General features: G+C 54.7%; 1 protein-coding gene across 1 annotated transcript; it reads right to left on the bottom strand.

Annotated features, from left to right (window-relative positions):
- Positions 1–458: 458 nt before the first annotated feature.
- LAPTM5 (lysosomal protein transmembrane 5) lies at positions 459–25,244 on the bottom strand. The gene is made up of 8 exons (XM_035019269.1): positions 25,060–25,244; positions 9,100–9,193; positions 8,373–8,449; positions 6,646–6,777; positions 5,840–5,962; positions 4,317–4,412; positions 2,370–2,462; positions 459–1,093 (listed from the first exon to the last, which is right to left on the bottom strand). Exons 1-8 carry the CDS (start codon positions 25,144–25,146, stop codon positions 1,004–1,006), a joined length of 792 nt encoding a protein of 263 aa, XP_034875160.1. The 5' UTR covers positions 25,147–25,244; the 3' UTR covers positions 459–1,003.
- Positions 25,245–27,727: the final 2,483 nt, after the last annotated feature.

Raw genomic sequence — 27,727 nt, 5'->3', positions numbered from 1 at the left:
TTAGTCCAGCCAGCAGACCTGCCTGATGTCAGGGCTAAATTGCTGCTTAAGCACAAGCACTGGGCAGGACGCAGGCGCCTCTGCTTGAATTGGCAACAGATGGGGCCACCGCTGCAGGATGGTGGCAGCTCGCTGCCGGACACGACTGCGCCGGAGGCCGCCCTTGTCGCGGACCCCACCGCTGTGCAACTATGCTGACCATGTGTGGCCGACTGTTGCTGATGATTGTCTGTCTTCAGCAAAAACAATTGTGTGTTTGTCAGGACAGTTGGATGATAGGGACAACTATTATTTCCTGGAAGTAGCTGCCAGATGACGTTTGGCAACTGCCCGAATTTCACTCAGCCCCTCGGAAGTACCAGATTGACCAGAGTGGGCAGCCAGGTATTGGATTCAAACGAAGGGAATGGTTTGGGGCTAATTTGATTTTTATTGTTATTATTAAATTTTAACCCTGCTTTGAATCGACTGGTGGTTGGCTGTCCATAATTGTTGAACCCAGGAATTTGAAGAAATCAGACGTATGTATTTGGTCGGGAGGACCCAGGGACGATGACTTGGCCGCATTGCCCTGGGAAGGGACAACTGTCTAAAACCAATGCAATGGACTGTGGCGGTCTGACTAAACTGGTTCTCTGCACTGAGAAGTGTGCTTTTCATTTGTTGGCCACATGGTCCCACGGGTCAAGCTGCAAGTTGTTTAACCAAACCCACTGAATTGGGAATGACGAATGGTTTAAACAAAAGTTGGGGCTGATCACAATAAGCCGAGGGCTGTTGGACCGAATGTCCAAGAGACTCAAGAAGTCTTTCGGCCTTAAGTTGACCCAGTTGTGAGCATCTCCCAGGCCCCATGGGAAAAGCAGGCCAGCGAGGGGGACACAAGCAGGTTGTCCTGAGGTCAGCCGGGTGCTTCACCCCCGCTGCAGGGGCCACCAAAGCAGAGAAGCGGATTGCGAGACAGCTCCGCCCCTCCCAGCACAGGGCTGGGGCCTGGCAGGTGTCACACCTCTGAGTAGGGGGGTGGTGCTGGGCCCCCATCTGGACTCTTGTACGGTAGAGAAAGGGCTTCCTCGTAGGATGGCAGGACCACCTGGGAACAAGAGAGATGGGAACTGAGGACCGGCCGGAAGGAACCAGATCCCAACCTGGAGTCAAGGAGCTCCAGCCCCCACCTCTGGCAAAACGGATGATGGTGATGACCAGCACACCTTGGGTACTTCCTACGCTAGACTGCATGCCCGAGACAGGTGCAGTGTCTATTGCTATAGGGGACAGACTTGCCTCTGCCTGTCCAGTTTCAAGCCCCCTTATGGTGTTAATGATGCACCATTTTCCCTGGGAAAACATTCTCCGTCCACATGCTTTCAGAAGAATTGGTCCCACCCCTCAGATCCGGGGTGGGACATGCGATCTGAGTGTGGCCACTTGAAGTAGAACTTCATCCTCCCTGGCTAATATCATTGGTCTGGGGATAAGCTTGTGACCCAAGCTGGTCCCTCAGACATGCTCCTGGGCCTTTCTGCTGGGGTTGCTGAGAGGATGTGATGTCAATCTAGGGGTTTTGGCAGCTATTTTTCCACCATGAGGAAAGGGTGGCCTGAAAATGGAGCCCACACTGAGGAAAGCAGAGTCAAGAGAGGATGAGATCACATCCAGGTGTCACAACTCAGCCAGCCTCCGTGAACCAGACCTACATTGGACCTTCAGGTTCTGGGAGTTAATAAATTCCCTTTTTTCACATAAGTCAGATTGAGCTGGATTTCTGCCACTTGCAACTGAAAGTGTCTTGACTAATACAATCCCCATTTTACAGATGAGGAAAGTGACACCAGAAATTTAAGCCAGCTGCACTTTTCCCATCATGTGTCCAATGAGCTGCTTCTAAGTGCACCTCATCTCTCTACCTAGAAGGCCCCTTCCCCTTTCCCAGCTAACTTGTATCAACTGGCAGTCTAAGACTTGATCAAGTGTCACCCATTCCAGGAAGCCTTCCCTGATACCCCAGATGAGGCCAGGTACCTCCTCTATGCTCCCATTTCCCCCATGCTTCATGCTTCATTGCAATCAGATCTCTGTGTCTGGATTCTCTGTGGACTCTACACTCCCCTAGGAAGGGGTGCCATCTCAGTTTTCTTTGCACCCCCAGGGTTGGATACAAAGCCAACAAAGAGTGAGAGGCAGAAAATGGTGAATGCATGAATGAAGGAATAGAATCCTAGACTATCAGAGCCGAAAGAGATCTTCACATTTCTTCCAGTCCAATCATCCCACAAAGGGGAGAAACCACAACCCAGGGAGGGAGAGAGACCTTCCCCCAATGACCCAGGGAGTGGCAGGGCTGGGACTTGACCCCCCACGGGGCTCACCTTCTGCAGCATCTTGGAGCTGCTCCTCTCCTCGGCTGAGTTCATGTACTTCATGAATTTGTAGCATCTCCACACGCACTTGAACATGTAGACCTGAGAAACAGCCAGATCAGACCATGCTTTGCTGACCGTTCTCACTGCCCCAGCAGGCCTGGGACAGATGCTGGGCACTTCCTGGGCAGCCCCAGCTCAGCCCAGAAGGCAGCATCTGGCTGGTCCTGGTGGAGGGGCACCTCACCTGCCGGTCCCAGGTGTTCTGAGGATTGCTGTTTCCACTAACTTGCGCAGAAAGGGGCTCTGGGAGCTTCTGCACCCCCCTTCCACCAGCCTCCCTGGCAATGGTCCTGCAAATCGTTCTTCTCCACCCCCTGGGACTGGAAGCTCACTACCTCCTGAAATGGCCGGTGATGTTTCTCTTAACAGTGGATAAGCACTGGGGGGATTTTCAGGGTGGGGAGTGAAGCCCCCAGGGGCCTGTTCAAGGAATAATAGCCAATAGGTCTCTCTCTGCCCCCAAACTGCCTCCTAAGGAAGGAGAGTGGGTCCTGTCTTCGGGAAGTTCTCTTGTTTTATGGAACCCCCATGATGGGGACACAGGTGGCAGGAATAAATAAAATGAATTATAAAAGAATGAAGTAGGAGGCAGGTGGAGGAGGGTGGCCAATGAGGCAGAGTGAGGAACAGAGAGAGAACTCCCCCCAAGGCGGATAAAGAACTGGAGGGGTGGGGGAGACAGAGCTATGCGGTGGGCCTTGGGGAGTCGCTGTCCAGGAGGGTGTATGACGTCAACCCCTCCCCGCCCCCCCGCACTGGCTCCCCTAAGCCTTCAGGAAAGTTCTCACTGCACTTCATGGAAGCCCCTGTGCTAGGCCTGTCCTTTGAAGGAAGGCTCAGAGGAGGGAAGTTCCATTTGCAGGCTGACATTAGGTGATGGCATGAAGCTGCCCAGGGCCGCCAGTAAAAGGAGGCAGTGACGTCCAGTTACACCCACACACAGAAAGACTGGGAGGAAATGGGCCCAGGTATCAGGAGCACTGGTCTCTGAGTGGTGGTGGGGGGTGAGCTGATTGCCTTCTTTCTGCTCATATGTAGTTTCCAAATTTCTACAATGATCCTATGTTATTTTCACAATCAGAAAAGAACACTCTTGAAAGCCCTTCCTTCTGCTCAGTCGACATCAGCCTCCCCGGGGCTTTGGGATACAGGCTCCAGTGCTGGCCTCTAGAATCCCCATGAGCATCCTTTGGGTATTTGGAGACCCCTTGAGTCACCTCTTTCCAAGCCGAATTGCCCTGGTTTCCTTGACTCCCTCGGATGGCAGAGGGTTAACACTCTCCAGTCTGTCATAGCTCTCTAAGAATGGGGACCTGACATGGGACTCTATCTTCTGGGCCTGACCACCTCAGAGAAGAATAAAACCATTCCCCTCCCTCCTTCACATCACCATACCTCTAGTAATATGACCTCAGGACCGATCTACATTTTGGTGCTTGAATCATATAAAGCTGTGACAGGGGCAAAGCAATATTGAATCTGTCGCTTTCACAGATGAGACCCAAGGCCCAGAGAGAAGTGACTCGAAAGACAACCACACAAAGCTGGCAAGGGGAGAGCTGGGACTCACATCCAAGACTTTCTGAATCTGATTTCAGACAGAACAGCTCCTCCTTCCCTGAATCAGGGTCTCTTTGGGTTGCACATTAAGTCCCTGACACCTGAACGCAAGTGGTCTTCACAGATCCCCTCCCTCTCAATGGGGTGTCCCCAAGGATCCCAAGTGGGGTCCAAGGAGCTGGTGTGGGAGGGCTGGAGGAAGGAGCCAAGAGCAGGGAGGGCAGCAGCGGAAGACGGTGAAAGACTTCCCTGCTTCCTAACAGTCTGATATGGAAGGGCCTGGCGAGCGCGGGCTCCCCACCCTCCCCAGAGCCATGCTAGGCGGACTCTCACCTTCAGGATGAGGACAGTGATGAAGGCGATGGAGAAAATGATCATCATCTTGATGAACTGGCTGTGAGCCACACCCTCCCGGCTGGGGAGGTAATTCTGCAACAGATTTGGAGGCTGCATCAGTGCCTCTGTCCACAAGAAACTCTTCCAGCATCCACACATGGAAGGATGACACAGCCACTGTCCTGGCTGACCCCTGCCAGGGCCCTAGGAGGCCGGCACTACGTACCATCAGCCCCCTGTGACAGGCGAGCAAACCAAGGGAAGCAGGTGCAATGGATATCCGCCCAGTTGGCTCTTACCTGGCTGGAGCCCCCGGCCCCCAGCCCCCAGCTGCGGTGGGCCCTTCTCTAGAGGCTAGGCTCACTGACAGAAGCGCCAGGTCCTGACACACGTGGGAGGCACACCCCAGCCGTGCCAGCAAGCCATCTTGGGAGTGGGCCCTCCAGACATAGTCAAGCCCTTGGCGTCCACAGCCCCATCCCCATCTCTGGTGAGACCTCATGAGAGACGCTGAGTGTGAACGACCCAGCTGAGCCACTCCCAAATTCCTGGTCCTCAGAAACAGTGTGAGATAACAACTGTGTATTGTTCCAAGTCACTACGTTTGGGGACAACTCTGATTTTCATTGATTCAAGAATCTCATCATGCCTTAAGAATATATATAGAATTGAAACATGAACTTCACAGAATCATTTACTGTATGGCCACAATAATTTCAATGTTGAGAATGAGATTGTGGGTTGTGTTTAATTCCTTTTGTGCTTATGCACACTTTGGAGTGAAATACTAAATCCAACATTAAACCAAAACATGGGATTATATAAAAGGCGATGCAAAAGGCTCTTCCTGAACAGTTACATTATTTTGCAAGGTTGATGTGTGGGAACAAGTTATATAGGTAACAAGTGAGCCTGGGAATTACCCATCCTGTCATTTCAGAATGTTTTTGTAGTTTCTTATGTGTTGTATGTGTGGTTACTCTGATAAAATTATACCGTATTGGGGAAGGAAGGGATAATTATATACTTTAGTGGTGTTAATTTGGAGATTTGCAAAAATCTGAGGACGCATCTTTATAAAGCCCAGGCTATTTTATCACTGATCAAGGGATGTAGATAGAGGACCTGGAGAAGTCGGACAGTCTTCTTTAGTTTTATGGTGTAGTGCCCTAAAATTGTGCAGAGAAGCCTCGGGGCCATCCTGAGATGTGTTGAGTGCCCCTTTCTCCATGCATAAAAAATGGATATTATTTCTGCAATGCAATTCACAGACCAGGGCTCCCTCTGGGATCGGGCAAGGCCGTCCCCAAAGTCACACATCTACCTGGCTTCTTCCCTTTGCCTCACTCTCCTTTTCGAGTGTCTTCCTGAGAGGTCTCCCTCAATCATTTACACAAGAATCCTCCTCCCAGGCTCCACCTTTAGGGCACCCAGCCTAAGCACAGAGGCACAGAGAGGGGAAGCAGCTTGCTCAGTGCCACACAGTCCGTGATGGGGGTGGGTGTCTGGCCCATACTCACCATGTGGTTCATGGCCTTGAAGTTGAGATAAGTGGGTACTTCCATGTAGGAGCTGCAGAGGGTCAGGATGCTCAGGCAGAAGTCAAGCAGCTGCAGGGTCATCAGTGGGATCTTGGAGGGGCCCTTGGGAGGGCAAAGGCAGGAGGAAGGAGACAAACCAGCAATGAAGCCCTAAGCCAGAGATCCCCAGGCTGTTCGAGAGACAGTCAGCCAGAGACACTGGGGACTTTCCAACCCACAGGACCCAGAAAGAAACGGATGCCCAGTTTTTAGACATTCCCGCCAAGGGCTGGTAGCAAGACCTGGCCTCTGACCAGGATCTCCTGATGCCCAGCCCTGGGCCAGCAACTCAGCCTCTTCTAGGACAACAGTTAAGGAAAGTCTGAAAAGTAACTTTCGGGGAGCCGAGTCAGGGATTGGCACCTCCGTCATGGGCTTCTGCCCTGTGGATGTTCATCGTTGGCTTTAATCGACTTATCTTCCTTCTTTACTTGGTTACAAAGGAGGGACAAAGCAGGGGCTGGGCACAGCAATGGGCACGCGCCCTTCCCTGTAGTGTAAACTCACACGTGGCTGGTATTTGCCGGGTGCCCACAACGTGCCGACACCCTGTATACACTGTCCTTACTTCATAACCGTAACACGTGGGATGGCGAGCCGTTGCAGGCACATTTTACAGAGCAAGAAAGTTGGCGTGATTTGATGGGGCTCAGGCTCATCAACGAGGGAGGGGCCCAGGGGACAGAGCCCCTGCCACCTCCCCAGGCTGGCCAACTGTGGGATGTGGGGCAGGGCTGGGTACTCACAACCCGGCTGCTACGGGAGGCGAACTTGAGGTAGGCGGGCAGCTCGATGTAGGAGCCCAGCAGGGTGAGCAGACCCAGCAGGAAGTCCATGATTTGCAGGGACAGGAAGGGCAGCAGATACTTCTCCCGGTTCTAGAAGACAGGCCCAGCACTGTCACGGAGTCCCCAGCAGCCTGAGGCCCCCACACGCCCCCCTCCCCAGCAGCTCCATTCCCTCCCTAGGTAATATGGCCCTTTCCCAAATCATCCCCTCGTGGCTGGGCCAAGGTAGTTCCACATGGACCCACATGCCTTCCCCTGAGGGAGGTTCTGGGATGGGAAGAAGGTAAGACTCAGGCCCCAAGTGCCAGGCATCTTGGTGTCCCAGGAGACACAGGGAAGTGTCCCCATCTGCAGAGATAAGTGCTCCCAGGCCTCCAGAAGCAGGGTTTCCAGAACCCAACCAGGAAGGGCTTTGTGTCCACTTTACAGAAGAGAAGACATCAGAGAGGACTTCCTAGAGGTGGGGACGCTGAGGCCAGATCTGGGAAGAACCACGAGGGAAATGGGCAGGGTACTGGAGACAGAAGGGCCAACACGAGCAAAGGTCCAGTGGGTGGGGGAGAGGGGAAGCCCACATGGCTTCAATGGTGGGACCCTCCTCTGTGTGGACCACTCTTGGGGTGTGCGGTCATGGTCAGAGGCCCTGGGAGGCCGAGGCTGAAGTCCCTCTCCTTCAACTTCAAGCAAGTGACTACTGTGACCAGTGTGAGTGCACATGAACCCGCCATTGGGGACAAAATCACAGAAGAGGTGGTTTTGTGGTTTCTCACGTGGCTGTCTCAAGTCACTCGGGAGTCAGCCAGAATAGCCGAGATTCAATCTCAGGGTCTTCTGGGATGCCCTGGTCCACTTTTCCAGCTGGACCATGCCCGTCTCTGCACGAGCGCCCGGGACCCACCCTGCACAAGGTACAATCACTCCCTAGGGCACAGAGCTTCCAAAGGGTGCTGTTAGCTGAGGGGGTGGTGGGGGCGGTGCAGGCAAGGCGGGCACATTCCAAAGCAGCCCCCCATCCTTCTTTGCCCCGCTCTGCTGGCCTGCAAGTGCCAGGCCACTGGCTCCCCGGGGAGGATGCTCTTGCTGAGTCCTGCTCCAGGGGCTGTGTGGTGAGGCCCTGGCTTCCTGCCTCCCGGGGCCAAGGGACAGACCGGTTCCTCTTCACAGACAGCTGAGCCACAACCAGTCTCGCTCTCTCTCTCTCTCTCTCTCTCACCAGCTAGCTGGGTGGAACTGAGCCAGATGCTCCCCTAGCTCTGGTTCCTCTCACTGATTACGAAAGCCACTGCTTTCTCCCCTCTCCCCACGCCTCGAAATGACCCTTCCTCTTTTCTCTATCAACATTCCCTGCTTGCATTTGCAGCTTCCAAGCATGTGGGTCACTGGCTAGTACAACAAAGTACCCGTGTGCACACCCCCCCACACGGAGGCTATGTGTTAGTAGGGAACCAAGGCCTCCAGCCAGAGAAGCCTGGTGTGGAAACGAGGCTTTCCAAACTGGAAGCAAGCATGAAGATCTCTAGGGTGCAGGGTGCGGGGTCTCCCAAAATACCCACCTCCCACCCTCTTGGCAGCCAGGGCTGCCCACCCAGTGGGTGTGAATAGGAGGGGGGGCAGGAGGGTAGCTGGGGCTCCTGGCCAGCTCCCAGGTCCTGACTCCCATTCCCCTCCCCCGACCAAGCCCTCACCTTGACCACTCCGATCAGCAGGCTCAAGCTGATGACAAAGAGCATGGTGATGAGCAGGAAGCTGGAGATCAGGTTGGCTGAAAGGCAAGGGACAGCAGTGAAGGGCCCGGAGGTGCCCCCAGGACCCCACGCAGGTTCCGAGGACCACATTTTGGGAACCATTGGGATGGGGGCTATGACAATGAGGAGTAAGCCCAGGCCCTGCCCTCCTGCTGTTCTCAGTCTTGGGGGACTACAAAGACAGCAAACAGAACATTCCAGGTAACATGGGATGCAGGGTGGGAGGATGGCCTGGGTCTGCTTTAGCCAGGGTGAGGCCGGGGAAGGCTTCTGAGGAGGCAGCCTGCGAGCCAAGTGACCAGGAGTCCAGGCAGCTGAGACGGGGCTGAGCTCCGTGTGGTTGGCACAGCAGGAACAGGGAGCAAGGGGCTGCTTCGAGACGGAGCCAGAGAGGCCAGAGGGGCGGGATCCCACCGTGGGGAGTTTCTGTCTTATTCCAGGGTGGTGGGCAGCCTGCTGTCACCTTCTAAGCTGGTTAGGTTTGCAAAGCACCTTTCTCTCTGCTTTCACACCTAGAGACTTGGATGGGGACAGGTCTCCATTTGCAGAGGAAAGACCTGTGGCTCAGAAGGGAAGAGGCAGGGCATCAAACCCCAGCCATTCTGCCCAGAGCCAGGGCCCCTCCCCGCACCTGCCCCTCCCACTCCCGAGTCCCCCCAGGACATACCGAGCCTGAGGTAGCCCGTCTGCCACACCTTGCAGGACGCCTTGCCGTGGACCACCTCCACTGAGTGCTCGATGAACAGCAATACACTCATGATCTGGGGGCACACAGAGCATCCGTCAGTGGGGCCTGCACAGCTCCACCCCTGCCCCCTCCCACCCTGGTGACGGGGCAGTCCGGGGGCGGAGGGGGGGCACTGTAAGGAGGCTCCTGGAGGAGACAGCCGGAAGGCTGGGTCCATGGAGCATCCTGGATAAAGTGTGGCCTGTACAGATAGACGGCTCAAGCTCCTTCTTCCTTTTCCCAGCTGTGTGAGCTTGGGCAAGTTACTCAGCCTCTCTATACCTCAGTTTTCCCATCTGTAAAATGACAGTGCCTGTAGCTACCTAAGAGGGTTATTATGAGGAGCAAGTGAGGACATCCCAGGAGAGCACGTAGAACCACGCCTGGGTCTCAATAAAACAATAACTCTGGCTACTGAAGGTCAAGGTTGGGGGGGCCTGAAGGCTCCCATCAGTAACTGGATCCCTCTTCTGCACCCCCTTTTACAACAACAGCCTTTGGGCACTATAGGATCTTAGTCACAGCATCTGAGCATCATAGAGCCTCAGGTTCTTGGAATTATCAACATAGGCCTGGCAGCCCCTGATCCGTGACTCCCCGGGGAGCCCTGCCAATCCCATCCCCCATGGCCCCTCAATTTCTCCATCTGCAAAATGCAGATAATAATACCTGTAGTGGGGCCAGATGGAATAATTCACTTAAGGTGCCTATGCTCAGTGTTATGATTGCTATTATCCCCACTGGACTGTAGGTTCCAGGCAGGGAAGGCTTATGTCTCTCTTGTTCACTGCTCTAGCTACTATATTAGATGGATGGATGGATGGATGGATGGTTGGATGGATGGATGGATGGGTGGATGGGTGGACAAATGAATGTACCCCATCGAAATCTGATGGGCCTGAGTGTTGTGGCCCTGGTGACAACCGGAGTCCAGCCACAAAACTGCAGTTTGAAAGGACCTTGGAGGTCACCTTGCCTGTGCCCTCCGCCATCCAACACAGGACTCCTGTGCCATGCAGCCTCTATTTAAATACTTCCAGCCAGGGGAACTTACAGTCTTCTGTGTATCCATGTCCTTGCAGCAAGCCTTCTGCCCTTCCCCCACCACTGCACACTATTCTCCAGAAACCATCTGCCCGCACTGAGAATCACAAGACTATCTCCTTCCTTGTAGTGGATGCCCTACCTCTTTTAATATGGCCGAAGTTTACATTGGCTTTCTGGGTGGTCCTGCACTAGTAACTCATGCTTAGCTGACAGGCAACCAAATACCCACTATCTGTTTGCCCCTTGCTGACTGTGTGGGGGTTTTTTTTAGCTCAGACAAAGGTCTCAATTTGTCTTCCTGCCATGTTACAGTCCGTTCAGGGGGCACAAAGGGACAGCACAGAAGAGTGATGAAGAGCTGAGCTCCAGAGTCAGACAGAGATGGATCTGAATCCAGGTCAATATGTGACCTTGGGCAAGTCATTTCATCTCTCTGAGTTTTGTCATCTGGAAACTGACAATCACTGGATTTGGTAAGGAAAAAACTGCACTGTATTTGCAAAGCACTGAGCCCGGGGCCTACGGTGGGTGCTCAGCAAACACAATCTGCTTTTGGCTGCTGTGAGCTTACATGGGGTGATGGAATGTACCAGGAGCAGGTGCTGGGGGTGGACAGCAAGCTCGCTCAAGCTGCCCCCTCCTGTTGCAGGGTGAACCAAAAAAGGCTTTGTTTCACCAAAAAGGTTGAGAGCAGCCCCGAACGGAAGGCACATGGATGCTGTGGGGGCTGTGACTGGCACCCACAGGAAAGAGCCCCAAGAGAGAAAAGCCGCTTCCTCAGCCCCTGAAGCCTGAGGCTCCAGCCCCTGCCCTCCCCAATTTCACCTTTAATGAGGGAAGGGGGAAGGGAGGCAGATGACAGGTTCATCCAGGACAGGACAGGGCACCCTGAGAGAGGGTGAGCTCCCCACCTGGGGGGGGTGGTATGCAAGCAGAGCACAGATAAGACGCAGCTGCGCTTAGAAGGGCACATGAGTATCTACCAGGTGTGACAAGAGAAGACTTTGGCAGTCCCAAGAATCCAGAATTGTCTGAGATCTGGAACGAAGCTCAGAATCAGACAATCCCAAGCTCCAGTTGCTTAAAAGAGCCTCTGCTTGTTTGATAAGCTCAGAGAGGTTAGGTGACTTGCCCAAGGACATGCAACAAGTTGGGGACAGAGTGGAGACTGGAGTCCAAATCCTCCAGTGGTCTCCTGGTGCCTTTGCACACACCCCACTCCCCAGAACATCTCAGAGTCCCCACTAGCCCGGACCCCAGAGGGTGTAAGTATTTTGATCATGCACCTTTGTCAGCAAAACCTTTTGAACACATCCTCTATATTTTTTTCTTTCAAAATTATATACATGTGTTACTGCTCTGGTTATTACAAACATCATAACACACACAAACACAAATCCAGAAGTTAATAAAGAATATAGTTGAAAAATATGGAAATGCTAATATTGTCCTCCTAAGGCCCCAGCAGTCATCTCAGGCATCACCCCTCTTTGGAGACCAGTGCTAACCCACAGCTGTCCCCAACCCCTCAATTCAGGCCCTAAACATCTCTCACATTCGCACCACTGTGCCCATGATCCTGCCATTAGCATCCCAGCTACCGTCCCCCTACCTCCCCCACCATATCCTATGATCCTGAGAAGGGGAGAGAAAGGGAGAAAGCTTTGTACACCCTGACCAAGGTGCATTCCCCTCACCATCCCAACAATCCTCCCAAACCCAACGAAAGGACTGTTCTGAATACTCCCACCCCTCCTGCACAGACGAGGGAAGCAAGGCTCAGAGAGGTCCAGTAACTTGTCTGTGGCCTCCAGCCGGTAATGGGTAGGGCCAGGATTCAAGCCCAGGCCAATGGGCCCTAGATTGGATGCCCTCCACTGTCCTTCCTGTACCTCCCAAGCTCCGGCCTCTGCCTGAAGACTGCCCGCCTTCCCCACCCCCATGCCAGTGCCCCAGCAGAGTCAGAGGGGTGCCATCTCTTCCCTCCCCACAGCTTGTTCCCAAAACAGCAAGTTCCAGAAGTAGTCTTCCTTTTGTAAAAACCATCTGGGTTTAAAACCAGGCTCAGCCTTTCCTCCATTTCTACCTTTACAACAGTCCGGGAAGGGGAGGGAGAGAACTCTGTCCCCATTTGCCAAATGAGAACCCTGAGGCCCGTAGAAGGCAGGCACCAGCCCCGAGTCTCAGAGACAGGCAACCTCAGAATCGGCCTCAGACCCTCTGCTGGCCCCTAACCTTCGGCAGAAGACACCAGCCTCAATCCGGGAGAAAGACAGGAGTCTCAGCTCCCTAGAAGATGGGATGGAGAGGAACTGACATTTATTGAGTACCTACTGTGTGCTCAGACCTGCACACACAGGCTTACATCACAGTCTCCCAAAACCCTGCAAGAGAAGCAACACTTCCTCCATTTTACAGATGAGAAAACAGAGGCTCAGAGAGGAGAACTCACGTGGCCCAGCAGGGATCTGAACCAGGGTGCCCATGCCCAGAGGGTAAACTGAGGGCTGAGTGGACCCAGACCCTGGTCTTGCTAACCATCTGCCCACCCTCCCCAGGCAGCTCTGGACACGCCCTGCTCAGGAGCCAGCAACTGGAGCACGAGGCCACCCACCCTGCCTCTCGGCTGTGTAACCCTAGCCAGTTTCTGGCTCCACCCTGCCCTCAGTTTACCTCCTCTGGCCAATGAGAAGAGGCACCCCCCTTTGCACCCAGGGCCACTGGAATGATCGAACTCTGCAAACTATGGCATCTCACACCGAGGCCTCCCAGGGTGACCCACCCAGAGCTGGGCCCTGCTCATCAGAAGGCCCTCACCGGTCCACCCACGTCCCTAACCAAGAGCCTTTGTAGTTCCGGGAAAGTACCTGGTTTACCTGCAGTGCATGCTGGGAGAGGCCCAGAGCCGCCCATGTTCCAGATGTCCCAGGCCCCTGGCCCTCACCTGCCCCTCACCTCACCCCCATCCCTGCCGGTACCCACCGGGACAGAGAGCTGCCTTCTCCTGTGACCCACGACCTCCCGGGACGGACAGGGCTCCTCTCCTCCCACTACTCCCCCGCCCCACCCCCACCCCCCAGCACAGCGTCTCTCACTGCCTTCCCTCTTCAGCAGCGGGGTCGTGCAGAGTAGAGCTAGGGTGTGTGGCTCGGATAGTCCTGGGCCCAACCCAAGCTCGGTGCCCCTGAGCAAGCCACTGACCTCTCTGAGCCTGTCTCCTCGCCTGAGAAATGGGGACAATAACCTGACCTGCCTCGTAGGGCTGCTGTCAGGTCAAATGACACGCTGGCACAGAGCCAGGCATCCAGCAAGGGCTCCATAAACGAATACGGTAGGCAGCGTTCATCAGTCTGTGTAGGTACTCAGTCACTCCTGTTTGTTCACCCAGTAAATACCCTCAGAGCACATATTGGCTCCAGACCCTGTCCAGCGAAGCCACTGACCCTGGCCTGGCCTGCAGGTGTCACGGTCCCCGGGGGAAACCATGGGTGACCGGTGTGTTCAGAGTCACAACAAGGACACGCAGAGGGCTATGGGTCCCTGATGAGGGAGTGAGCACCACCGTCTGGAAGACTCAGGGAGGGTTTCACAAATAGGAAAAGTTTGAACAGGGTTTTGAAGGATAAGCAGGAGTTTCCCAACAGAAAAGAGAAAAAAGCATTCCGGGAAGAAGGAACACCGTATGCGGAGGCCCAGAGGCTGGCAGGGCAGACCCAGGGAAACCCGTGGGCGGGAATGCCTCGCCCTGAGGGAGGGGATGTTCCCAGTGCGCAAGTGAGACCCAGGGAGATGCGGTGACCAGCCCAAGTTCACGCAGGAAGTCTGCTGCAGAACCAGAATCAGCCTCGGTCCTGACACCGAGCCGGGGCTCAGGCGACAAGACCGTATCGGTGCTGACCATGCTCAGCCCACCCCGCCGTCACCCCTGCTCTCCATTCCCCTTTTGTACCTCTTCCCTCTGCTTCTTCCTGCTTTTAGTTCCCATTCCCATCCCCAGTCTGTCCCTTCTTTCTCAATAACAAACACAACCTCCCAAAGCTCAGCAATGGGGGAAGTGGCCAGGAAGCCGGGAGAATTTCTTTGGGTTGCCTGGTGGTTCTGAGGAGCAACCAACAGCTTGAGCCGACCTAGAGGCAGCAGAATCAGGGCCGGCGGGAGGAACGGGGGCGGTGCCCCGGCTGAATGTCGTGGACAAGATGCTGGCCGGCTGGGGCTGACGGTGGCGGCCGTGCTGGGACATGGGGGCTGGCGGTCATGCGGCTGGGTTTGGCGTGCTGGTGACTAATGGTGACAGGGGCAGGAGTAATAGAGGTGACCGTGGCTGAGGCAGGGTGATGGATGGTGATGGACAAAAGCCCAGCAGGCATGCTGGGAAGTGGTAATCGACTGCAGTGGTAAAATGGCCATGACTTTGCTGCCGACGGTGACATCTTGATATGATGGCGGTGACGACAATCGTGGTGATGGTGGTAGAGACACGAACGTCCCGATTCTGGGGCTCAAACACCACTCTCTAGTCCAGGAACGTGGGCCACCCTCTCAGAGCCCCGGGGGCTCGGGACCCACCCTCTCAGAAGCAGGCGGGCAGAGCCCCGCCCTCTGAGATGCCAGGGGGCACCCTTTACTGAGACCCACTCCTCGGTGAGCACCTGCTAGGTGCCAGCCAGTGCAGGGCCCTTTGCTAGCCTTCCACTTCATGTGCTCCTGGCAAATCTATGAGGTCAGACAGTCCCCCCAACTTACATCGGAGGAGAACGGGGGCCTGGGTGTGACTTGGCAGAGGTTGCACAAGGAGCCAGGCCCGGGCATGTCCTCAACCCTTTCCCAACAGATAATTCAGTTTGCAAAATGGGAAGTGGGTCTCAAGTGCTCACCCCTTCCTGACCGCCCCCCCCCCTTTCCAGGACTGCTCCACCCCGACCCTGTGTCCTCTGGCTCTGATGGCCTAGCGACCCAAGGGCTGCTGCACACTTAAACCATTATCATCATCATCTCATCATCAGACCCTCCCTGAAGCTCAGCCGCCCACTCTGTTTTCCCTGGGGGCCCCTGGCTTCTCTGGGAGGAGGATGGGAGAAGAGAACCAGATGCATCTGCGTCAAGAGGAAGCTCTCCTCCCCCACCCCCTCCTCTGCCACCCCATACTTCCTGTAGAGGCTTATCAAGGCAACTGGGTGGGGGCCATTCCCCCACAGCATCATCTCCCCAGCCACCTCCCCAGCCAACCCCGGATATCATCTGCCGGGCCCTCCTGGAGGAGCCCCGGCTCAGCTGCAGCCCCTGCCGGGCTGCCCTGCCCCAGAGCCGGGCCCCCCCCACACCCACACGGAGGCTGCTCCTCCCTCCCACCCCTGCCCCCTCCACTATTCACTGAACCCTCCACCTGGCCACTTTACGTCTCTGTGCCTCAGTTCCCTCATCTGCAGAATGGAGAGAAGGATCCACCCCCTCTCGAGGCTGCCTCGAGGAGCCGATGAGGTGACATGTGTCTGCTACCGAAGACTGACCCACTCAGAGAGACCCACTGACCAGCAGAAGTGCTTCTGTGTGGACACCAAACCACAAGCCCCCCACGGCCATGGCCACTCTATTTGTAACAGCCCCAAACTAGAAGCAACCCTCCCGCAGAAGGACAGGCAGATACACGGTGATATATTCGCCCAATGAGATACAATGGTGGGCGGTGGGGGGGATGAGCTGGCCACACACTGCAACCCGGAGGAAGCTCACAAACACAGTGCTGAGAGAAGGAAACCAGACACAAAGGAGCACCTGCTGTGTAATCTCATTCCTGCCTAGTTCTAGAACACACGTTGGAAGAGGCCAGTGGAGCGAGGGTGGTGATGAGGAGGGGGCACGCAGGGCCTCTGGGTCTGGTCTCGTCCCATTTCTCAATCTGGGTGAAGGTTACATGGGTGTGTTCACTTTGTAAACAGTTCATCAAGATGTACGCTTGTGATATGTAAATGTTTGCAAAAGTAAAATAAGATATAGATTAGCAGGCACCTACTATGTGTCAGGAGATCACAAAGATAAATCAGGCTTCCAGGCCTCCAGGCCAGAAGACAGGGTCCACGGGGCCCCAGGAGTTGGGAATGGGGAGCTGCCCTGGGATGGGGGTGAATTTTGAGAGTTCGGAGTCCAGGACTAGGGGCTTCAGGAAGTCTTCTGAGAAGCAGTCAGTCTTAAAGTTTTCTCCCAAAGGGCAGTGGGATGGGTGTGTCAGGCAGAGGGAAGGGCAGGAGCAAAAGCAAAAGTGGGCGAGCCCCTTGGGGCGCCTGGGTGGCTCAGTCATTAAGCGTCTGCCTTCAGCTCAGGTCATGATCCCAGGGTCTTGGGAGGGAGCCCCACGTCAGGCTCCCTGATTGGTGGGAAGCCTGCTTCTTCCTCCCCCACCTCCCCTGCTTGTGTTCCCTCTCTCCCTGTCTCTCTCTCTGTCAAGTGAATAAATAAAAATCTTTATTTAAAAAAAAAAAAGTGGGCGAGCCCCATTCAGGAAACTGCAAGAAGTTTCTCTTGGGGACTGTGACTCAGGGGTCATCCATGTGCCAGGCACCCAGTGGGCCCCCAGGAAATGGTAGCTGCCGCGTGGCTGGGCTGATGGAAGGACCTAGAAGACATGGGGGAGCCGGTGGTTTCACCGGGGCGTGGCTTTGGGAGCAGCAGAGCCAGGAGAAAGCTCTCCAGGCAGAAAAAACAGCTTGTCCAAAGGCGGTGGGGAGCTCCCAGAGAACACAATTCAGATGGCGCATGCCTCAGTTTATCGCCCTGTAGCATACCAAGTGCCATGACGTAAATAAAATCTTTAAAAAGGGGTGGATGGCGCCTGGGTGGTTCAGTCACTTAAATGTCTGCCTTCAGCTCAGGTCATGTCCGGGGGTCCTGGGAGCCTGCTTCTACCGCTCCTTCTACCCCTGCCCCATAGCTTGTGCTCTTTTTCTCGTGCAATTTCTCTCTCTGTCTCAAATAAATAAAAAAATCTTTAAAAAAAAGAAGAAGAAGAAGAAGAAGAAATGCCAAGGCAGGAGCACCGCATGGGGAGTAGCTCGCTCTGGCCTAGGCTGTCTGGGCAAGCCAGCGTGCCATCCTCAGCAACCCCCCCAACACACACACACACCCCGGCACATGACAGCCCAGCAAGGCCCGCCCTCTGCCCTCTGCCCTTTCAGACCGTCCCCTAAGAAAGAAGACAGGATGGCAGGTCTTTCCGTGAAATTCCTGGCCCAGTGAATCCCAGGGGCCTCTGCCATTCCATGGTTGGTAGGGGGGTGCCCCTTTGGGGGGGTTCAGTGTCATTCTCCAGGCTTGGCCCAAACCCCCATCATCCTCCACTTCCTGAGCATCTGGGGAAACACCCTGCATCCAAACCTTTCCCATAAACCAGCAATTCCCTCTTTACCCTCGGAGCGAAGCACCCCCCATGAGGGCTACTGCTAAAACCGCTGGGCACTCAGCAGAGGCCAGGGCCTCCTCGGGACACCCTCAGCCCTTCGTCCTCACCTCAGCCTTGTGAGGCAAGTCCTGCTATTCCCACTTTCTCCCCATTTTGCGAGTGAAACTGAGACTGCGTCTTTGCATGTGGGCTCCACGTTTCGACGAGCCAGGCCCCTTGGATCTTACAGGTGACCCCTACCCCGTCACTGCCAAGAAGCGTGCCCTCCCCACCACGGTCTGGGCCACAAGCAAGACCACCAGCCTCTCGTTCTTTATCCACCACAGGCTGCCAAGCTGACTGGCCTCTCCAAGCCTCTTTCCTCTTCTGCCAAATGGGGGCTCCAGGGTTCACTGCCATTTGTGGGGTGCTCATGAGGTGCTGGGAGTGCCTCCACCTGGTTTCCTGTGAGTCTCAGAATGACCCTGCACTTCGGCGTCACTGGCCCCCATTTGCCAGGAGAGGAGATTGAGACTGGCGTTAGGGGAAGGATGCCCTGGGCTCACAGCAGGGCTGCAGGCTGGAAGCGCAGGGAGCCTGCACCCTCCCCTGCGCAGCATCTTGCTCGGCTTCCGGCCTCGTTAGGGCTTCTGGCTTCTGTGGCCCCTTTCCCCATAAGAAACCAGCACAAGCCCCGCAGGGAGCACAGAGTGAAGTCTGGGTTCTGGGTCCGCTGCCCTGGGCTCAAAATAAAAGCCTCACTTCCTAGGAGGCTCAGGGTCAGGGTGGTGACCGAGAAGCATCAGCTCCCCCGGACTCCACCCTCCAGCGGTGGGGCCCAGTCTGAATGGGAGGACCCCCTCCTCCCAGCCTGTGTCTCCCCTAGCCATGGAGCTCTGACGGCAATGGGTCCTTTCAACCCAGGTGATTCCTGAAGGCTGGGACCACTGCCCACATCCCATTCCCAGAAGCCCCTTCCTTCCCTTCCCTTGGGCCTGAGAACCAGGAAGTGAGGAGAGGATGAGGCCCAGCCTAGGGTCTGGCCTATCCTCACCCACCTCACAGGACAAAGACCTCCATCACTCAGCCCTCCAGGCCTGGTGCCACAGCAAATGTTTTACTTTGCCCCCAGGGGACCTTGTGTGCAGGCCCCAATTGGTCCAGTGGGTCCAACGGCCTCCTCAAGTAGCTGTGTGGGCCTCCAACATTTTATAAGTTAGAAGGTGGGGGCGCCTGGGTGGCTCAGTAGTTAAGCGTCTGCCTTCGGCTCAGGTCATGATCCCAGGGTCCTGGGATTGAGCCCCGTGTCGGGCTCCCTGCTCCACAGGAATCCTGCTTCTCCCTCTCCCACTCCCCCTGCTTGTGTTCCCTCTCTCGCTGTGTCTCTCTCTGTCAAATAAATAAATAAAATCTTTTTTTAAAATAAATAAATAAATAAGTTAGAAGGGATGAGGAGTGTAACTCGGTTCCAACTAAGGCCCCTGGGCCGTGGCACCGGGGAGAGGCCACAACTTCCACCCTACCACCCCTCCACCCCCGCCGGCCTCTTCACACCTTCAGGAAGGGCACAGACCACACGGAGGCATCAGGCATGAAGGCAGAGGCTCTAACAGACTTTCATCTGGGGCTTTCCCCACCTGGTAGTTGGGGCCTATTTTTGGCCCTAAACAGATGAGCTTTCAAAGGTGTGGTCTGCTCCCCCAGCCCACTATGGGCCCCAGCCGGCAGGCCCTCACTCCAATGGGGCCACATCAGCTCAATACCTCAAAGCAGTCATCCTTGAGGCAGGGACTCCTGGCCCCAGGTAGCAGATGAGGAAACTGAGGCCCAGACGGCAAAGGTGTGTCTGCCTGCTCCAGGTTACATCACAAGTTAGTGATGGAGACAGTGCTGATTTTCAATCCCAAAATGCAACAGAAAGAGAAAAGAGTCCGAGAAGGACAAATCAGGAGGGCTTCCTGGAGGAGGAGGCTTCCTGTGAGCTGGACCATAAAGAAGAAATGAAGACTGGGTGAGGGAAGGGCTTCCCAGACAGGCGGGCCACCCCCAGCCCATGGGCCAGGTAAGGAATTCATTTGTTTGTTCACTGGCTCATTGCCCACACCTGTGTACTGGAAGGGGCGACCCAGGACAAGCCCTACCTCCCGGTGATCTGGAGCAAGCCAGGAACCTTCCTGGCCCCCTGCTTTCTCATCTCTAAAAGGAGAGGATTGGACCAAGAAGAGATCCATCTCTTGGGTTATGAAGCCTGAAAGAAATGAGGAACTCGGTCCAGCCTCCCCCACCACACCTCACAGCCATCCCTCCCTAACCCCCAGCTCTATGAACGTATCAGTGTTCCTAACATCACAGGGCCTTTCCCTCCCCCAGGCTTTGCTCACCTCCCCAGCAGCCCCAAGCACATGCCCGCTCATCCTTAGCACACAGGCCTCCTCCAAGAAGCCATTCCTGAATCCGCAGCCTCCACTCCAGGACTGGGCTGAGGCCCCTCATCTGTGTGTCGGCATCGTCCAGCAAAGCCACTATCATGGCTCCCCTCGGGCCTAGAGCCCCCGGAGGCACAGGCCATGGACGTGTCAGGCCCGGACCCTGGCCCGGGCTCAGCACAGAAAAATGAAGGCAGGCTGGAGAATCTATCTGCATTAGGGACAGATGCCTTTAAATAAGAGAGGTTGCTTTACTTTTTTTGTTTTGCCAACTTAAAAAGTAGTATATTAGAGCAACCAAATAAATAAAGTAGCACTGGATTATAACCCAAAGCGTAAAATAAATATCCGTGTGTTTCTACTGATGTAAATAAATAAATCATCTAGTTTTAGAACAAATAAGGAGAACAGACCAATCTCCCATGAGAAATTCCAAATTTGTCTTGTCTGCCCTCAAGAAATAACTCTCCACTCCTTAAGTGACCTTCTTCCAGAAAGGACAGTATGGAGGGTGGGGAGGGGGGAGGGGGGCAGTGGGGAGAAACCTGACAAACACGATCTTCCCCAGGTTATCAAGGTCACCATCAACAGTGATAAGATATGTCGAGAGTCCACACCTTTGATAGGATGTGCTGAGAATGGCCCTTCACCTCTGCCGTCTCACTCCCAGTAACACTTTACCCAAGTCCAACCAAGAGAAAACCATCAGACAAGTCCCATTCGATGAATATTTGACCAAATGTTTGATCAGTACCCCTCAAAACTGTCAATGCCACCCAAAACAGGGAAAATCTGAGAAACTGTCCCAGCCCAGAGGAACGTAAGGAAGCGTGAGGATTAAATGTGACATGGTATCCTGGATGGGATCCTGAGACAGAAAAAAGATAGGAGGGAAAAGCTGAGAAGATCTGAATAAAGCATGGGCTTGAGTTAGGGTATTAATGTGGACTCATCGATGTGACAAATGTGCCGTATTAATGTAAGATGCTAACCCCAGGGGAAACTAGGTGAGGATCGTACAGGAACTCTGTACTGTGTTCACAGTAGTTCTGTGAATCCAAAACCGTTCTAAAATTAAGTCTACTTTAAAAAGCAGTACATGCTCAGGGCACCTGGGTGGCTCAGTCGGTTGAGTGACCGACTCTTGATTTCGGCTCAGGTCATGATCTCAGCGTCCTGGGACCAACGACCCCCAAGTAGGGTTCCCTGCTCAGTGCAGAGCCAGCTTGAGATTCTCTCTCCCTCTCCCTCTGCCCTCCCCGCTGCTCATACTATAAATAAATAAATAAATAAATAAATAAATAAATAAATAAATAAATAAATATCATCTTAAAACAAAAAAAAGTAGTACATGCTCATTGTACCAAACAGAGAGAATACAGGAGTGTAGAAAGAATTAGAGCTTTCATAATCCTATAACCCAGAGACAGCGAGCATCAACCTCCTTCCCTCCTTGGCCTAAAGCAGGTGTAAGCTTTTCATCTAGGCAATGCATTTCTAATGGAATTCTAGGCAGTAGGGGAGTAGTCAGGGAGGGAGATATTTCTGGGCAAAAGGGTCTTCTGGGGATTCTCCACCCCACAGTTGACTTAGGACGTACTTGGGTTGCCAGACAAGCCAGGGCCAAAGAGGCCAATTTAAGAAAGTTCTCTGGGGGTGCCTGGGTGGCTCAGTCGGTTAAACGTCTGCCTTCAGCTCAGGTCATGATCCTAGGGTCCTGAGATAAAGCCCCGAGTCAGGGTCCCTGCTCAGCTGGGAGTCTGCTTCTCCCTCCTTCTGCTTCTTCCCCGGCTTATGCTCTCTCTCTCTCTCAAATAAATACATAAAATCTTTTAAAAAAAGAGAAAGAAAGAAAGTTCTCTGACTCCCCTACACATGCAAGTTTGAGTCAGAAATCACCCATGACCGAGGAAACCCTCTACACAAACCCAGCAGGACCTTGAGGGAGGCCCTCCAGCCCTTGGACACAGAAGGGTCCTCCCATAAGAAGGTCCCTGATGACCAATAAAGTGTAGCGCTGTCTTAGGACACCAAAGACCCAATCTAACCCTCCCCAGAGAGGCCAAGTCCAGGAATAGCTCTCAGTGTGCAGTTGTCATCCATGACTGGCTCCAGATGACGACAATCTGGGCCATCGACACATCTGGACAGCAGCTTCTCTTTTTCCGTCCAGATGTTAGAGACCCTGCCAGCACACCTGCTACTCAGCCCCTGCCCCTTTCTGGGAAGGAGCAGAGGCTTCTCCAGACGATGACCCCCCATTGCAACCAACCAAGGACCCCAGAGAGGGGCCTGGGCTGGGCGTACAGCTTCCAGGCTTCTCCTCCATTCTCATGCCTTCTGCTCTAGAACATCCCTTGGCTCCCCATGGTTCACATTACAGACAGTGGTTCTCAACTGGGAGTGACTTTGTCCCCAGGGGACATTCGGCAACATCTGGAGATATTTTGGGTTATCACAGCCCAGGGGGTGCTACCGGCATCTTGTGGATAGAGCCCAACGATGCTGCTAACCATCCTACAATGTGAAGTTCAGTCCCCATGACAAAGAATTCTCCAGCCCCAAATATCGATTGTGTGCTACAACGAAGGTCCACTCTCTTCAGCTTGTCTCTCTGAGCGCCTACCACCTCCCGCACCCCAAGCTGAAGCCTCCAGGTTGGTCTGGGTAGTGTCCCCTACACAAGCCACCGTCCCTCAGCCTCTACCCTTTGCACACCTGTTCCTCCCCATCCATATTCCCCACAAGCAAACTCTACACCTCCACCCATGGCACCACCTCCAAGAAGGCTTCCCTGATCACTTGCCCACACTTTGTCCAGCTCTGTGGGCAGGCACTGATATCACTTCACCACCTACAGATGAGGACCTCAGACGGTGGGATCAAGAAGAAACCCTGGGGCGCCTGGGTGGCTCAGTCGTTAAGCATCTGCCTTCAGCTCAGGTCATGATCTCAGGGTCCTAGGATCGAGCCCTGCACTGGGATCCCTGCTCTGCGGGAAGCCTGCGACTCCCTCTCCCACTCCTCCTGCTTATGTTCCCTCTCTCGCTATGTCTCTGTCTGTCAAATAAATAAATAAAATCTTTAAAAAAAAAAAAAAGAAACCTCAAGAGTCCCAAAGTCTGGGGTGTGCGGGACAGCGGCCAGGCCCACGCAGCCTGCATATTGACCCGGTCTGGCCAGCACAGGGATTTCTTTTTCACCTTGAATCAGTCACCGATACGGAAATATATCAGAAAATGCAGCATAAAATCCTATGTTTCCTGCTTCCCTACTTCCCTAGATGTCAGAAGAGCAGCTCCCGGGCCCACATTCCTTGGTGGCAACAATCAGCAGAAGCAGAGACCGGTTTCCAGAACAGACCCAGGACGGGGCCCCCAGGTCAGCGCCGACTGTCTGCCCTATCGCACTCATTTCCGTGACCTGTCTGGCCCACAAACAGGGGGGAGTTTGAACCCTCTGAACCAGTCCCCCTCCCCACCCATCATCTTTCTAAAGGGAAAACTGAGACCCAAGAGAGAAAATCGTCCCAGGTCACACAGGCAGTTAGCGGCAGAGCTGGGGTCAGGGCCCAGGGGCCCGCTTCCCACAGGGACACCTCCGCGTCCATCACTGTCCTTCGGAGAACATTCCACAATCTCAGAGCTTGAAGAGGCCCTAAGGATTTGGTGTCGGGACAGCCAAGGTGCCCTTCACATCTCTCAGGGTCACTCTCACACTGGCTGGAGCAACACCCCAAACCAGCATTCTGGGGTCTGACAGCCTCAGGCGCTGCATCTGATGCACGCTGATAACAACACGTCCTCTGCATCCCGCACTGCTGATGCGCCTTGTAGATGGGAACTCCCTTGATCCTCTCAGCAGCCCTATCAGAGAGGTGGTACTGTTTTTGGTGAGGAAACTGGGCTTCAGAGAGGTTAGGTAAGCGGCCCGAGGCTGCACAGCTAGGAAGCGGCGAGGCCAGGATTTGCACACAGGCATGAATCCAGAGGCTGTGCGCTGACCGCTGAGTTGCACCACCCCTCGGATGGCCGGGCTCTGGCCGCAGCCCTGCCGGCGACAGGAAGCTGATGCAGCCAGGTTAAGCAGCTTACAGCAGCCCACCACGGAATGCCAGATTTAGGCTAATTTTGAGGAAGCCCTTCTAGGCTCATGAGAGAACTGTTAACCACAGGCCCTGAGTCACCCTAGGAGGAAGGTGCCTGGGTCTGGGGGAGCTGGGTGTGGCTCGGAGTTGGGCAGTGGTGGGGGGGGGATAATCTGGGCAGGACTGAACAGAGACCCCAAGGTCCACCCACCGAGACGGAGCGGGGAGCCTCTGGCCCCAAGGGGCTGTGGCTCACCCAGAGTCACTCTCCATTCAGAGAAGACAGAGAGGCTCCACACCGGGGCTGTGCATACCAGCTTCCAAAGGGGAACCGCGGGGCCTCTCCTCCTCCAGAGCGTGGGCCAGGCAAGCCATCCTACCCATTAGCACAAGACCTCAAGTTTTCTTTGGTGGAGAGAAGGCAGTAGAGTGCCGAGCTATCAACAGGAGCATCCAGCCCCCTCCCTCCCTGCTAGGAGCACAGGGGAGAGATCCCCACCTTCCTCCCCACCAGCGGCCCTGGCCCCCCACAGGAAGAAGCAGGTCCAACTCCATACCCGGGCAACAGTCCCAGCCCACAGTTCTGCACACATTCCTGCCTTCCACAGCCCTTTCCAGGCTGCGTTCCATTTGAACCTTACGACTGCTATGTTGTCCCATTTTACAGAGGCAGAAACTGAGCCTCGGGGAGATGAGGGGTTCCATTCGCTTGGAATGAGGCCCCTTCTCCCACCCCTGCTCCCCTCCGGAGGCGGCTGCAGGGCTCCCTGCCGTTTGACAGAGGGGGAGACTGAGGCCCAGGGCAGGGACGGGATCTGTCCAGGGTCCGGCAGACAGGTGGTGGGCGGCCGTCCTCCCGCGGTCGGGGGCGGGGGGCATCCGTAGGTCAGGGCCCTCTCTCTTACACACGCGCACACACACACACACACAGGCACACACAGCCTCCCCGCGCCTGCCCGCACACTCACCACATGGTAGATGGCCAGGGCGGTGGTGGCGATGCGGACGTTAAAGCAGCAGCAGGTCTGGCGGGCGGCAGGCGCGTGGGGGGCCATGGTGCCGCTGTCCCCTGCTCCTAGGCACTGAGGTGGGGAGCCCAGCACCCGGAGCAGGGCAGAAAAGGGGAAGCTGCTGGCTGCCCTCCTCACTTCCTTCCTGCCCCTCAGACAGGCAGGGGCCAGCTTGTCACCACGGGGGCGGGGCAGCGGGGACAAGCCACAGCCTGCCTCGAGAGCGCCGCAGCTGGCCCTCTGCCACCCCCGGGGGGGCTTCCCTGGGGAGGGCATGTCCCGGCACCTTGGACGCAGCAGTTTGGTGGGTGAGCAGACACACGCCCTGCTTACGAGCTGCTCCCCATCGCTCCTGGAAGCAGAGTTACCAAGCTCATTTCCAGACAGAGAAACGGAGGTCCAGAGAGGTCAAGGCAATCACCCCAAGTCACACTGCAGTTAGTGCTGGTGGCAGGATTCAAACCCAGGTCTGGCTGGCTGCCCACATAGCTCTCGTGTAGTATTTCCTACATGTTCTTAGCATGATCCTGGATTTAAAACAAAACAAAACAAAACAAAAACATGATCCTGGATTAACTGTTGTAATCCTCACCTCAGTCCTTTGAGGGAGGTACTATGATTAGCCCTGTTTTCCAGATGAACAGAAAAGGACCCAGAGAGGGGAAGTGATTTGTCCAAGGTCACACAGCTAGCATGTGGAGGAACTGGGATTTGAACGGAGGCTGACTGGTTTGAGAGGCGGCCCCTCGGAGTGGGTGTTCTCTTGACTCTACCCCCAACCTCAGAGAGAAGCATGTTCTTCCTGAGCTCTGTCCGAAGCAGGACAAAAAAAATAATTACTGAGCAAATCCATCCGTCATGTGTCAGGCCCCAGGCTAGGCTCTCCCCACACCTGGCTCCTTAATGCCTCACAGCAATCTGGGAAAGCCTCAGTCAAGCGTCTCTTTATGGGGGCCTCCAGGCCCCCTGAGACTCACATGCAATCAGGGATTTTTCCCCCCTCACTCTTGGGAAAAGTTGGAATTAATAAAGCATGACTATTATCAAGCTACACTGGGACCTTTGCTCCCTTCTCAGGTGATAAATCATCCATACTGCAGTAAAGGAAGGGAATATGAGGCACTTGGGAAATCCCTATAAGAAGTCGGATCTGTCCAGACGCCGAGCTCACTTCAAGGTACCGCTTCTGCGGGAGAACACCGGGGACCTGAAGTCCCACCCCCGCATGATGTCAGGATTGGCCACTACGGCTGCTCATCATTTCTGCCCCAGGAGAGGTTATAAAAGGTCTCTATGCTCCTCCCCCTGGGCAGGAATTGTGCTATTGGACCCACAACACTCAGCTGGTGGACTTGATCAAACCTTTCTCTCTTTCCCTATGAGGCCAAGGGGGGCTCTGCAAGCTTGGGCGCCTGGGCGACCCCGCCCATCCCTTCCCCCACCTCACTTTCTAACCTGTTTATTTGCATCACAGGCCTTGCAGAGATCAGACATCACAGAAAGGTGGTACAGAGTCCTGGTCCCGCGTGTGGGCTCTAAGGCTCACCGCCTGGGTTCAAATCCTGGCACCTGCTGGCCGGGGAACCAACACAGTGACAAAAGTCCTGCTTTGCCCAAGAGCAGCAGGACCAGAGTGGCAGGAAATGAGGATCGCAGGAGCCAGAAGGGCCCTGAGGCCATGCTGGAGAGTCTGGATGTAACGGTGCTGGGAAACCACTTGAAGATTTAATACCATAATAAATGAGAGCCATGAATAACATTATGGTTTGGTGAAACTGGAGCAGGTGTAGAGCCAATTTCCAGAGCGAGTGCCGGAACCCACTGCTGGTACGTGAGGCCATTTTACATGGTATATGGATGAACACTTTTCATTTTTATGGTGATAAATTCATTTTAGTGTGCGTTATAAAAATATACATAACTAGCCCATGAATTTTGTGATTTTTCCATTTATGAGAGTAATATAAAGTCTCTTTTTTAAAACAGATGCATTTAAATAAAAAAGCAAGTTGGTTTAAAGAAAAATATCAAGCCGGCTGCAGGCCAGGAGGCAGGCAGATGGGGCAAACAGCCAGGGAGCAGCGTGGGCTTCACTGGTTTGGGAATTTGGGTCCTTGGGAAAGCTCACAGGAGCTGTGTGATCTCAGACAAGGTGCTTGATCTCTCTGAGCTGTGGTTTCCACAGCTGCAAAACAGAGGCAGATGCTCCACCTTGGTGAGGATGAAATGAGGTCTGTTTGTTTCTTCCCTTCCCAGACCAGCCTGGTCCCCACCCCCACCCCCACCCTCAGGCCGTTGGGAAGAGGCACAGTCTGGACTTGAATCCTGATCCATCTGATCCTGGGTCCTGGCCACCATCTCCCTCCCAGAAGCACCGGAGTTCTGATTGATCCTTAGTTCCACGCTGAGTAGCCGGCCTCCAGCACATGAGGGGCCCTGGGTGGGAGGGGGAGGCTCAGTCACTCCCTGAGGGATGGAAGCCCATTCTTCTTTATTTGTATCCCCTCCAAACTTCCTGAGGAAGGGATGCTTGGTATCCCAAATGTCGGAACCCTTGGCCAAGGCCACTGAGGTCAGCAGAATAAAGAGACCCACATCCCCATCCCTGGAACTTGAGAATCTATGT

The sequence above is a fragment of the Mirounga leonina genome, unplaced genomic scaffold (genome assembly GCF_011800145.1).
Source record: "Mirounga leonina isolate KUSES-001 unplaced genomic scaffold, KU_Mleo_1.0 Mir_173, whole genome shotgun sequence".
Lineage (NCBI taxonomy): Eukaryota > Metazoa > Chordata > Mammalia > Carnivora > Phocidae > Mirounga > Mirounga leonina.
The sequence above is the reverse complement of the archived record's forward strand: the minus strand, read 5'-3'. Positions and strand labels throughout refer to the sequence as shown.

Excerpts from the sequence above, each read along its gene's own strand:
- LAPTM5 (XM_035019269.1), bottom strand. The coding sequence starts at position 25,146 with ATGGCCCCCCACGCGCCTGCCGCCCGCCAGACCTGCTGCTGCTTTAAC. Across the intron at positions 9,194-25,059 it reads CCCTGGCCATCTACCATGTG|ATCATGAGTGTATTGCTGTT; the intron begins GTGAGTGTGCGG and ends GTGTGCCCCCAG. Across the intron at positions 4,413-5,839 it reads TCAAGGCCATGAACCACATG|AATTACCTCCCCAGCCGGGA; the intron begins GTGAGTATGGGC and ends AATCTGTTGCAG.